The 12,558-nt window shown below is 48.2% G+C and overlaps 1 protein-coding gene across 1 annotated transcript in view; it reads left to right on the forward strand.

Moving 5' to 3' along the window:
- The first annotated feature begins 434 nt into the window (after positions 1-434).
- RALGAPA2 (Ral GTPase activating protein, alpha subunit 2 (catalytic)) overlaps positions 435-12,558 on the forward strand; it is a 194,040-nt gene continuing 181,916 nt past the window's right edge. The window contains 1 exon segment of the mRNA XM_009330132.1: positions 435-570. Within this exon segment, the coding sequence (XP_009328407.1) occupies positions 435-570 (136 nt within the window).

A 12,558-nucleotide genomic window follows, 5' to 3' on the forward strand; every position in this document is an offset into this window, starting at 1 on the left:
AGCGTATTTAAAATTAGGCTGCAGATGCAAATAATCTCTATCTTCCTTCATTACAAACAGGAGACATGGAGATTCGGTGTTTTTTTTTTTTTCCACAAGGGAGAGGAATTACTCATTCAAAGAGAAACAGAGCCTTTAATTTTCACTTTAGCAACCTTCGTTTTTACATTAAAAAAAGGCAAAACTTAAACTGGAAACACAGACTTAAACTAGACCCTATTTCTCAAAATAAGGCAGACAGCCAAGGGTGAGCAAAAGACCAAGCCACCTCCACCAGCCCCTCGCCCTCTCCTCCCGCGTGCCAGGGGGACTGGAAGCCTCCGGCGCTCCTCAGCTCTGTCCTCTCCCCACCTCCCACCAGCAACTCTGAGCCCGCCCGGGGGATCCCCATCAGCTCCGTAACACATTTGGGCACACATTTAGCCTGAGCGGACATGGCATCCCCGGACCCAACCCCGGGAAGGACAGAGGTGCAGCGGGTGCTTCTGGCACAGCATCTTCTGGAACAAACGCCACCCGTCCCGTCACAGCAGCACAAGGAGCACAGGAGTAGGCAGCCACGGGAACCAGGTGAGACCTTCGCCCCGGCTCTCGCTGTCCAACAGCCCCGTCGGCTTACGCTCTTGGTACCTGCAGGGTTATAGGCCAGCACGGCAGCTCTCCATCCCACCCTCCTGCCCTTCCACACACCCCCTCCGCACCACAATGTACCTGCTTTCCTGAACCCACTCTGATCTTCTGTTCAACACTATAAACACAAAGTGTGGCTGAGAAACAAAGCCCACATTGCTCTTATTTCTAAAACCATTTTTGCTTAGTTACTTTCCCTAAGTAACATTAAAAAAAATCTCTTAGAAATGAGTGTAACAGGTCAATCCTGCTATAGAAATGGAATTTGTACACTTGTACACAGATGCAAGAAGCGCTCAGCTTGCAGAGGAATAATCCAAAATGTTTTAATTAGGGAAAGCAACAATAAATAAAAGAATATGAGCTTGGATGAGAACACTTGAAAGTAAAAATAACTCGGGAAGATGAGATACATTTGTGCTTGGAGGGATTGATCTCCCTCCAGAAGGGCAGACATGAGCATTTTTTGCCCTGCCCAGCAACCCCAAAAGAAAGCACAAAGCATTCCCCAGCACCAGCGTGCCCTCCCGCGCTGGCCAGCCCTCCCAAATCAAAGGGGCTCTTTAGGAGAACAAGTCCAGGCGATGCCCGGCGCATTAATGCAGAGCACATCTCTGAACCCGTGCGCGGCCGAGCCAGGAGCCCACCCCTTCCGTCAGCTGGTGACTTCCTAAGTGTCCCGGACAGCTGCGCGTCTGTCTGCAGCGCCCTGAGACACCTCGTCCTGCCCGGATTTCTTGGGACCGCCAGCTCCAGAGGGGGTCCCTGACAAAGGCAGGATGCATCCCTGGTGCCACGCCAGGATGCGGCCGGGCTTGGGGGGCCGGGGCCAGGCAGCGCGGTCCTCCCCAGCCGCTTCTTTAAACCCATGTCACGCTCCCACAACAACTGCTCCTCTGTGCTTGTTTGAACTGTCCCTCCCAATTAGCGGTAATAAGTGACTCTGTAAAGATGAGCAAACACAGAGCATTCATTAGCCCCGGCGGCCCCCTTCCTCCCTCCCGGCCCGGCAGCCCCAGGAGATCCCCAGGGCACCGCTCTGCCAGCGCCCAGAGGATGCTGAGCGCATCTCGCCTGGCCTCAACGAGCACCAGCAAAAGGCAAATTAATGACAAGTTGTTCAAAGAGTTTGCCTGAAGTTATTTTATTCTGCCCATCTACCCAAGAATTGATTACTCTTGGCCTGAAAATATGTCCAAATCAATACGCTAAAGCTAAGAGCAAAAAAGACATGCTCTAGCCCCATTTATTTAATCCACTTTTTTGAGGAATGGCACATAATTTACCGGGTAGGAATTGCTAAGCCTTTCCAGAGCAAGGACTAATGACAAGCTGTAGGAAACCTGTGCCTCTATCCATCTCCCGGCTGAGCTGCGGGTCCCTGCGCCCACCGGTGATGACCTTGGCGGCAGCAAAGTCCCCTGTGGTGCCAGGACATGCCCTCCGGCCATCTCACCATCCCTGCCGGGCAGACAGGTACGGACAGACAAGGCACACTGCTCAGGGTGCCAACCAAGGAAACAATTTCAACCCTCCCCTTTAGATGAATATTCTTAAAACAAGAAAAAAAAAACCCCAAACACCAAAAAGGACAACTAGTTGCCCAGATGGCATACCACAGTTTATTCATATTTGTGCATCTCGGACCATTTTCTACAGATAGCGTGGCCTGCAGACAAATGCTCGCTCGAGGCTATTAAACCTTAAAATAAACATCCAAAAACCACCTAGAAACAGCCTTGCATGTTGTTATATGGCAGCAAACTCTAGCAAAAAGAAGAACCACCTGACAGTTATTGCATGCACAGGTAGGGCAAGCACCCTACTCCCACTTGAGATAACTCCCATCAGGCATCCAAAAACTAAGGTACCTTTTCAGAAAAGCAGGAGCGTGCACCAGCATTAAAATCATGTGAAATGACTGCCCAGGAGAGACATGGGGCTCTACGACAAGGCCAGCTGTGAAGGCAGGCGCTTTCTTACAACTAGAACAAGAATGAATTTGGGGAGAGGACAGGCAGCATGCAGGCAAGGTTGTTGGCCTTCCCTGCAGGCTGGCTCTTGTACGGTGAGCTAAAACAACTTTGACGTAAACATTAGTTAGGGGGTGAGCTAAAAGTGATGCTGAACGTACACAACAGGAACACTGAAATTACTTGAGCAACATTTGTGGCTGGACCCATCATTAGCAGAAAAATACATGCATTCCCCAGAGTGCCTGAATTCAGTTCCCAGAAATAAATGGCCTGAGGGACACTTTGCAGGACAATGACGTGCCATGTTATCAGGGGGCTGAGACCCAGGTCTGGGGAAATTTCAGCACCATGTGCTGCTTTCCATAGAAAATGCTCAAAACTCATCTTGCAGATGGCACAAGAGCCTGCTAACTGACCGGTGGAGCAGCGTCTGCAACGCACCCCATTTGCAAATCCTCTGCATGCTCCACAGGGTCCTGGATTTTCCAGGGCATTAAACTCTATCACCCCTCAAAAAGCTTCACGGTAGCTGTCATCCTCCTTGAGGGGGGTGGACGGATGGGCTTCTTGCTGGAGACCATCAGTGTCACTCTCTTTGGTGGGTGAAGGACGAGGCAGCACTGCCTGCCCCAGCAGCCCCGCCGTGCGCGGGAAGGCAGAGCAGCAACCGGGGAGCATTGCTAACCTGTGCCTGTGGGTTTGTCATTACTTGCCTGAAATGGAGGCGTGAGAGCAGCGTCTGTCACTGATGTGCAGAGGTATGGCAGCACACCTATATGTACACACACCTGTATGGACTCACACGCGGCTTCCCATGCACTGCCATGGGAAGATTCAAGGAAAGGACAATTCAGATTGCTTTAAACAAGTGAACTCAAGCCTTCCTACAATACCTTAAAGTGAACATCTTTATGTAAAACAAAAATAAAGCAGCAGAGCATCACAAAAACAAAATTCAGGATTTGCTGGCTTCTCCTGCCAGCTTGTAACTTGGGCAAACCCATTGCCCCCAGTGCCACGCTGTTCAGGCTGGAGGTTGCGCCCAGCCATGCCCGGGCCACGGGGCTGTCCCTGCTCAGCTGGCACCGGTCTTGCATGGGACAGCCATCGTTTTCAACGACAGCCACAGCAGCATCCCGCTGGCGTCAAGGACTGGAGGTGCAAAAACTGTGCAGCATACACACACCTACAATCCTGCAGATTCCCCCATGGGGCTGGCCTCCTTGGCTTCTCTGCAGAAGCCATCTCCCCCTTCAGTCTCTGGGCAGCCACAGCAGGGAAAGAAAGTACCTGTTCTCTCCAGGAGTTTCTGACAAGTTCCCTCCCCAGCTGCTCTGCACAGCCCCTCAAGGGCATCACGTCCCCAAGCCCATGGCAGTCCCAGGCTGGAAGAGAATTACTGTTGGCCCCATTTCACAGATGAGAGACTCTGACCGGGGGAGATGCCAGGGCAGGAGAGGGAGCCCAAGGAAAGCACAAAACAAAACAGGGCTTGAAGCAAGACTTGTTGAACCCCAGCCCAGCTCCTTCGAGTCAGGGGAGGGAAAAAGTTACTTTCTATTGAGATGCTGTCCGTGCTCTGCATTTCTGGCACTGCAGCAAGCCCAGGGACACCTCGGCCAGGGATCACGCATGAGGGCTCAGCAGAGCCAGGAGAAGGGCTCCTCGCAGGGCGATTGCAGCCCAGCTGATCCGCTGCCTTCAGCTGCAGTTGGCTTTACTTAGAGGGGATTTTTCTAGATTAAAAATGCTGGTTCTCTCCCATTCAGAATGGGAACATTCATGAAAAGGGGTCATTCATGATAAATTTGTGAGCGCTGGGTAGAAAAAGAGATTCAGCCCAGAAAACATCGCCTTTATTTTTCAGCACCGCCTACTGAGCCCCCAGGAGCTCCTCCACGAGCAATGCACCTCCTGCAACAGCCTCAGCAAGGGCTCTGGAAGGGCTCAGCACAGCCCACCCTGCACCCAGCCTTTATCAGTTGCGTTGGCACAGCATTACAGGCACAGGGCAGGGAGGCCAGAGTCATAAAGAGAAAAGCAGCAGGGCCGGGGTACCCATTTCTTTACTCATCTCCCTTACATATTAACAGGCACAAATCCCCATATGTGGCAGCAATGTAAACTAGTTTTATTACTCAATAAAATATCTGAAACAAAATAAATGGTTTTGTCAAACACTATATCTCCTCAAATAATAATGCACCAGCTTAAAAAGAAAAACCGACATTCATATTCTATTGCAAAGTTTTATTTCCCCTCCCAGAGGAGAGGGAAACAGGCATTTCAATTTTGAATTCAAATACTGTATAGGAATACAGTAACTATAGTTCTCAGAGGGTTTGTGCAAATGCCAGCAAAACAAACCCCAAATCAAATTTATTAGCTGGCGGAGATCTCTAACAATTTTACACAGTGACTGATAAAGCTGTCTGGGAATTCCTTTCAACATTAAGTGATTTAAAGCCCCTACAGAAACTTCATTGTCTGTTACAATATATAAAGAGTTTATCAGTATCAAGTAATGCTAGAACAGCAGCGATTGGGTTGTTTATTATTGCCAGTGTATGTTTTCTTTAATCTGGAAAGCTTACCAGGAATCCTAATATCCAGAGTCCTGCAGAGAACTATAAAGGGAGGAAGTGAAAATTAATTAAGAACCACAGTCTGTGTTTTAAAGGAGCTATCTGTATTTTGATTGCAAGGTTGAGATGCTCACTTCTGCTGTAAGTGTGCTTGCAGAAGATGATACATATCTTATTCCCCCATTAGGATCAGCCATTAAACACCCACAATCTGCTCAGCGCAGGGCACACGTGCACCGAGTAGGACTCCCAGCCCTGCAGACCCTGCAGTGTTTAGACACAGCCAACTCCCACCAAAATAAATGGGTGCCAGAACTAGGCTGGTTTTGCGGCACCAAGCTGCTTTCTTGAGGAAAGCAACCACAAATGCAGCCCTGCTCTCGCTCTGGAATGAGAAATGCCCTTCCTGAGGGCGCACAGGGGGAGGAAGGTGAAGGCACAGCCAGTGCCTCTGGCATCCCGCGCTCGGGCAGGGGAGCAGCCGCATCCATGCCACCCTGCCCAGGCCAGCTCCTTCGTAAGCATTTTTAAAAGCAAAACCAGAAATGCACAATTCTCTCTAATTGCCATGTTTTTAATCACACACATTCATAACTGTCATTTGCATTTTAGTTGTTAAAATATCAGGGGAGGGGTATTTAATCAATCATCACAACTTACAAAGTCCTAAGTAAGAGAATATTTTTTGATTGCCTCCTCTGCTTGTATCTAAACATTTCACAAACCCAACAGACAGTTCTTCATTTCAATTAGGGGAATGCTGATCATTAGCTAACTAATAAGGACCAATTTTCTGTCACAACTATTTCCTAATTAAATTCAAAACAGAGATTTCTAACCCAGATGGTCAGTGATGCTACAGATTTGTTTAAAATTGGTATCACAGTAACAAACTACTAATTAGGGTTTGTAAATACACCAATTCCCTTATGACTTAGTTGTTAGTAATGCATACAACCGGTTTATTAAAGCACTAATTGTGTCTGGCTTTACTTGGGCCTAACACATAATCCACTTATCACATACTGGTACCAAGTCATTTTGAAGGGATTATGAATGAAATCATAAATGAGGTCTCGCATCCAGTTCCCTGGTATTGTTAATAAAGGTTTGGTGTCATATTTAGATGATTTTCTGCCTCTGATGGAGAACGGTCCCACAGTGATGCTGCTCCTCTGTTCTCTAAAGGGTATTTAATGAAAGAAGTTCTGGATACCGCTCCAGTGCCTAAAACAGGGGTTTCTGCCCCAGCTCTGCTAGTCAGCACATCATCACACCAGCCAAGCTCCTCAAAAGGACCCCCAGTGTTTCCTAGAGAAAGCATTAAATCAACATCTAATCGCTGTTTATTTCCTATTAAAGTCAAGTTTAGCACCTCCATGGTTCTGGGTCTTCCACAGGGGGCTCACGAGACCCCCAGCCCTTTGCCTGAAGACCAGTCAGAGACCTTCATGAGCACGAGCCTTGATCACCTTCTCATAGAGGGATGGAGATCTGGTGCCACCAAACCCCACCTGCCATGAGAGCCGGATTTCCTCTTGCCCTTGCAGAGGGACAGCCCTCCCCAAAAGGCACCCTGAATTTGATTTCATGGAAAACATTCACTGTGAAGAACATAAATTGGCAATACACTGCTGCCGGACTGCGCGGGCTGAACGCCCCTCGGCTGCCTTGGCTTTATCCAGTGCGCACGAAGTAGGAAATAAATGATAGATAACTGTGAATTGCAAGGTTATGCAAACATGGAGGGGGTTTTAGAAGAATCCTATTAAACCATAAAAGAAAAGCATGGATGGTTTATCACATCACTAAGACCCAAGAATGCATTAATAAATAGAATAATAGATAATGAACCATGGAGTACAAGGCTAAACTACCAGCTATTGTGAGGATCCTGTGACAGTATAAACAATGAAGGGGAAGAAAACGCTTTGTTGGTCTGTCACCAGAACCTAGTAGCGTATCTTTTATAGCCTATTTTTAATGAATTCACAGCACCTATCAGTTATTCTCTGCCCAAATCCCTCATTTTCCTTCCTCTTGAATGTAAATTCCCATGCTCCGCTCCTCCTTCACCATGACTTCCCACGTTAAACTTTGGGTTTCTGTGGGTTTCAATAGCCTTTCAGCCACAGGAAAAACAGATTTCTGCTTCTGCTTTCATATTTCCAAAGGGTTACTAGGATGTTAACAAAAGTGTTTTTTAATGCAAAGTAGAAGTACCTCTCAACCCTGTTACATCCCTTGCTTCTTCTATAACAGGAGCATGAATAATCAGACAGGTCTAATTCAGCCCTAAGTGTGATACCCACAGACACACCTGCAAGAAAAAAAGCATCAAAGATGCTGCTACTCTTACTGTTTTCCAGCCTTCTGCAAATAACACTGAGAATTGTTGGAGGGGACTTAAAATTAATTCAAGAGAGAGTACCCTCTTTGTAGACACTACTGAGACTCACTAACACTTTATTTTCATTGCACTGAGGTGTTTTTTATCATGAAGTAGGTACCCAGGATATATTTACTGTAGATTACTTTTATTTTTACTACAGCATCGTTAGGTACAGAGGACTAAGGATACAGGGGTGACCACAACAAGCTCAACTGCAGTAAAAACCCTCGGTCTTGCCTCCCCTAGAATCTGAAATACTGATTCCCATGTAAAAAAGGCAAAGACTTTTTGCTGCCCCGCTGGCAGCTTTGTGGTACTTGGTGCTGTACTGACATCTTACGTGACTACATACAGCCTCAACAAGCAAGGCTGTCAGAGGGAGAAGAGGGTCGATATTAAAGATGGGGGAACCGGGCACAGCAAGACAAATGCCGAAAACCCGAAATTATTTAGGGGACAAACCCCACCTGAAGTAAAAGATCACCCAAGGGGCCTGCATCGGACCCAGGCTTTGAGGCTCACATTAATAACTACTTTTAACTCATTACTCTTCACATTTCAAAAAGATGCTGCAAGTAGCCATGAAAAGCCAGACAGCTGTTGGTTTGCTCCTTACACTAAAAAAAGTGAATTAAAGACTTGAACAAAACCCAAGCAGCAATCAGTAATTTGGATTTGCTTTTTTTTGACTATTCACACCTGAGTTCATAGCAACATTTGATGCCTGTCCCAAGCACATCCCTATGTGCTCACAGGGTCTCCTGCAGAGCAGCTGCACCAGAGCATTGCTGCCCCCGGGGATGGGACAGGTACCAGAGGCAAAGCGCAGCCAGGGAGGTGGCTGCCCTCGCTCTCAGGCTGGAGCTCCTGGAGAAGCCTTTCTCCTGACCACGGAGGACGCAGGGAGCAGGCGGCTGCTCTGCCGGGAACACACTTCACACCGGTGAGGAGTACAGCCATGTGCTCAACAGGCTCTGGAAATAAGTGGAAGTCAAATAAGTTTGCCACTCTTTGTCCCCCCCCTTTCAATATCTAGCTTTGATCAAAATCCTTGGATACTCAAGTGGTTGTTGACTTAATGTAGTAATGAGACGTAGCCTTAAGTGAGGCTATTTCTGTGCCCATTCAGCCTCTCCGAGAGCAAGAGATGCGGGAGGAAAAACCTCTCCCGGTTCCCACAAGCTGGAGATAGCTCGGCAGAGCCCAGAGCTGAGGCCTGGCTCCAACTACCATGAGATGCAGCAGGAGGATCTAAGTGGTCACAGCTACAGGAGATGCACTTAACTCATTTTCTTTCTGCAATACCGTCTTATTAGAACAGCACTTAGTAACATCAAGAAATCAACTAAAAACACCTCCTCAGAAAGCTGCACCATCATGCTGCTTATCCCCAGAGCACCTCCAGAGGTGGCCTAGGAGGAACCCATTTAGAAACCAAACTGGTTCCTTCCAGATCTCAAACACATGATGCCACACCACCCCTTGAGGGAGCAATGTACCACAGGATTTGGGCACTGTGGGTGCCTGGGCTGAAGCCAGGGCTGTGGGCTTCTCACAGCACGCACGGCCTGGAAGAAGTCATGCAACACCAGCCTCTCACCAGTGAAAGCCAGTACATCCAGTTTCAGAGAGGAGCTGAGGGTTAAGTCCCATACATGCACTGATCAGGAGCGCTGCGCACCAGCGTGGTATAACCGTGCAAGGACCAGCTTCAGTTTTGGCTGTGGTGCTCTGGGCAATGCACAGAAACTGCCTTTTCAGCAGGCATCTACCAGTGTTTGTTGGCACAGAGAGGACAACCCCACGGCTTTGTCCCCTGCAGGTGATGGGGTACACTTGTTCTGGGCCATGGGAGCAGTGCCCGGCCAGCGGCACAGCCTTTCACACACTGCCTTGGAAGAAATCCACAGCAAGGTTTTTAGATCTAGAGTTTTGAAATTCAAACTCATTTTCTCCTTCCATGTACACAGCCGGGAAAAGAAAGCAGAAAGCATAAGGCACAGGTGAGGTTTCTCCAGGGAGGCATTTAACAAGCCAGCTTTGTCAAAAGGAAAGCTATTACAGTGCCTTCGGAGCACTGTGACTTGCAGCACAGAGCAGGACTGATGCTTCAATCACACTTTGTCTTCTAGGCGAGTTCCCCTTCCTACCTTCTTAATACAGCAAGCAAGCTCTAGTTTTGTGCTGACACTGGGAAGCCAAACAGTTTATTCTGGGAAGGACAGCATACGCCAGTCTACGCAAGGGCATTTACCAATGCCACTACAAGGGACATGTCTCCTGCTCTGGAAGGTGACCCATGAAGTGGCTCTGCACCCCACATCTGTCTCTTTCTTTCATCCCTTGCAAGGCAACCCACCCTAAGTGCCAGTCAAACTCCAGCTGGGATCTGGACACCAGACACCATGGACACCATTGCTTCTTCCTCAAGGCCACCGGTGAAGAGGGTGGCATCATCCCAAGAAGATGGGCAGGCTTTCTACTTGTTTACATCTCAGACCCATAAAACAGAGAGAAGTAGAAAAGTGAGGTGGGAGGGAGAGAAGAGTCTAGGAGCCTTGATAAAAACATCAAGCCCTGAGAAAAGTAAAAATTCTCAAACTGACAGGGAGCAGCTCAGCCAATTAGGTTTTTAATTCCCCTCGTTATGCACAGTCAGTCAATAAATTCTGCACCAAGCAGCTGCTCTAATTCTTAAGCCCATTAAGCCCTACATCTGATAGGTGGGAGGGAGGGGCTGCCGGGGGGCACATACGGCACTCCTTGAGATATGAAACATTTCCTCTTGTGCATCTGGGTCACCCCCACCCAGCCCCACTCCTAACGGATATTTTATGAAGCCAGCGAATAAGAATTTATATAAATATACATGCCAGAGACACACACAACACATATGGAGAGAATAAATAGGTAACAATTAGATGCGCTGAGGGATTTTTGTTGGCACTACAATAAAGCAGGAGAGCAGAGCCAGAGGGCTCAGGGGTGTCCCTCGAGTCACAGCAGCACTTGCACCCTGGGAGGTGCTGGCGGAGGGAACAGGGTGGCTCCCGCACCACTGGATGCCCTCAGCCCTGACTTGACCACAGCATGGGCTGCAGAGATCAGCATCCACACCAGCCTCCTGCCATCAGCGCCAAGAGAGACGTTTTTAGTGTACAACTTACCTGATCTGCTTGGATCACCTATTTTGTGGCTGAGCTGAACCATGCCCTAGAAGAATCCATTTCCATCCTTTCCCAACGAAGGGCAGTAGAGGTAACACATCACCTGCAGCCATGTCAGGAGAAAAGTCTGTTTGGACAAGTCCCACCCGACGTGTGTCCCATGTGGTCCCCACTCTGCCCACTGCAGCCTCCCACGGTCAGGGGCCATCTCAGAGGTGTGCTATCACAACAATGCTACCCAGCATGAGCAGGTATCTCACTTCAGAGCTGAAAGGCAGATGGAGAGACCATCTGAAGACCCTCTGTCAGCCTTACTGGTGCCTATGACTCAGAGACACCCCCCCCCTCCACTGCTATCAGAGGGCAGAAGGCCATGGCCATACCCATCTTCAGTTCCTTCCCATGCTTCAACCCAAGCTTCAGTGAAGCCATTATTCAGCCTGGGCTGCAGATGAGGTTTTTGCATCTCCACAGCAATGCACAGCCTTTTGGGGACAGGACAGTTAACCTGCCTTCTTGCTCCCCAACCCTCCTCCATCCTTTCTCAGCAACACAGAAGTTTCCTCCTCACCCCCTGCAACAAACCTGTACAAGAGTCAACCACCATCTGGCATACTAGACAAATATCCCCAATGAGCTAGTAGTGCCTTTAGAGCAACAAAAAAAACCACAAGACTATCTCACAAGCACCAATGAAGCATCGGAGACTGCTTGGAAAGTCAGTAAGGGGAAGGACTGGGATGGGGCAACAGGATTTTGGTGTCTGAAGTGGAGGGAAAGGATCCCAAAGAGCTAGACAGGCAGCCATGAATGAAGAAAAACAGGATCAGAGCTGAAAGGAGGAAGAAAATCATGAAGTAGTAAGGCAAGCCCAAAGAGGGCTGGATCTGACCCAGTAAGGGACCAGAAGCTACGATAGCAATTCCCAGAGTGAAGAGGCAGATGGCTTTAGCAGTGGTATCTGACTGACTGTAGAGATGAAAGGCAGGAGAGAAAAAGGGAATATATTGGGAGTGGAAAAGCATTCAGCAGCCAAGACATTTTGCTTGTTAATTGGCAACTAGCTAACACATTAATTACAAAGTTACTGTATGGTCAAAAAAAAATTGGCAGCAGAACAATTTGTGTTCCTTCTGAAATGCACTCCTTGTGAACAGACCTTGCTTTTGAAACGGCTGCTTCTGCTGCCATTAACATTCAGCACTTCAAGCACCCAAAGTCTTGGGAGTCATCACAAAATGCAAATGAATGACAGCAGCCACATCCAGGCAAACCTGACGAGCAGCTCGAGCCATACACTTCCCCTCTTCCATGCTCCAGATTAAGCCGCGGCCATCAAAAGCCTTCAATGAAAACACATCTTTTTATGAACACGGGGTTGCCGTGCCAGCCACATCATCCCTCGCACGCTCTTGGCTACAGAAGCCTGACCACAGCCGCTCAGGCAGCCTGGCTCCTGGCAACGACAGATTTTTGTTATACAGCAAGAAACACACTTGCTAAATCATTTGCTAACTACGTACGACCCAGACCCTCAAAGACATTTTCACACTCAACACCCATTGATAGGAATGGGGACCTAAACATTTTCAGAGTTTGCACCTGGCTTCTGGGATTAAAAGAAGCGGTCCCTCTTTTAGCTGTTAAGTCTCAAACTAATCTCAGATTAGTTTGAAAGATTAATTGCGGGACACATGCATCTAGCCAAAATTTATTCTTTATTCATCTCTTAGACAAAAATATGAATATAAGCTACCCCCTGTAAACTGCATACCCACTGCACAGCACGAAAACAACAGTCCTTCTGC

This window comes from Pygoscelis adeliae, unplaced genomic scaffold (assembly GCF_000699105.1).
Source record: "Pygoscelis adeliae isolate BGI_AS28 unplaced genomic scaffold, ASM69910v1 Scaffold188, whole genome shotgun sequence".
Classification (NCBI taxonomy): Eukaryota; Metazoa; Chordata; class Aves; order Sphenisciformes; family Spheniscidae; genus Pygoscelis; species Pygoscelis adeliae.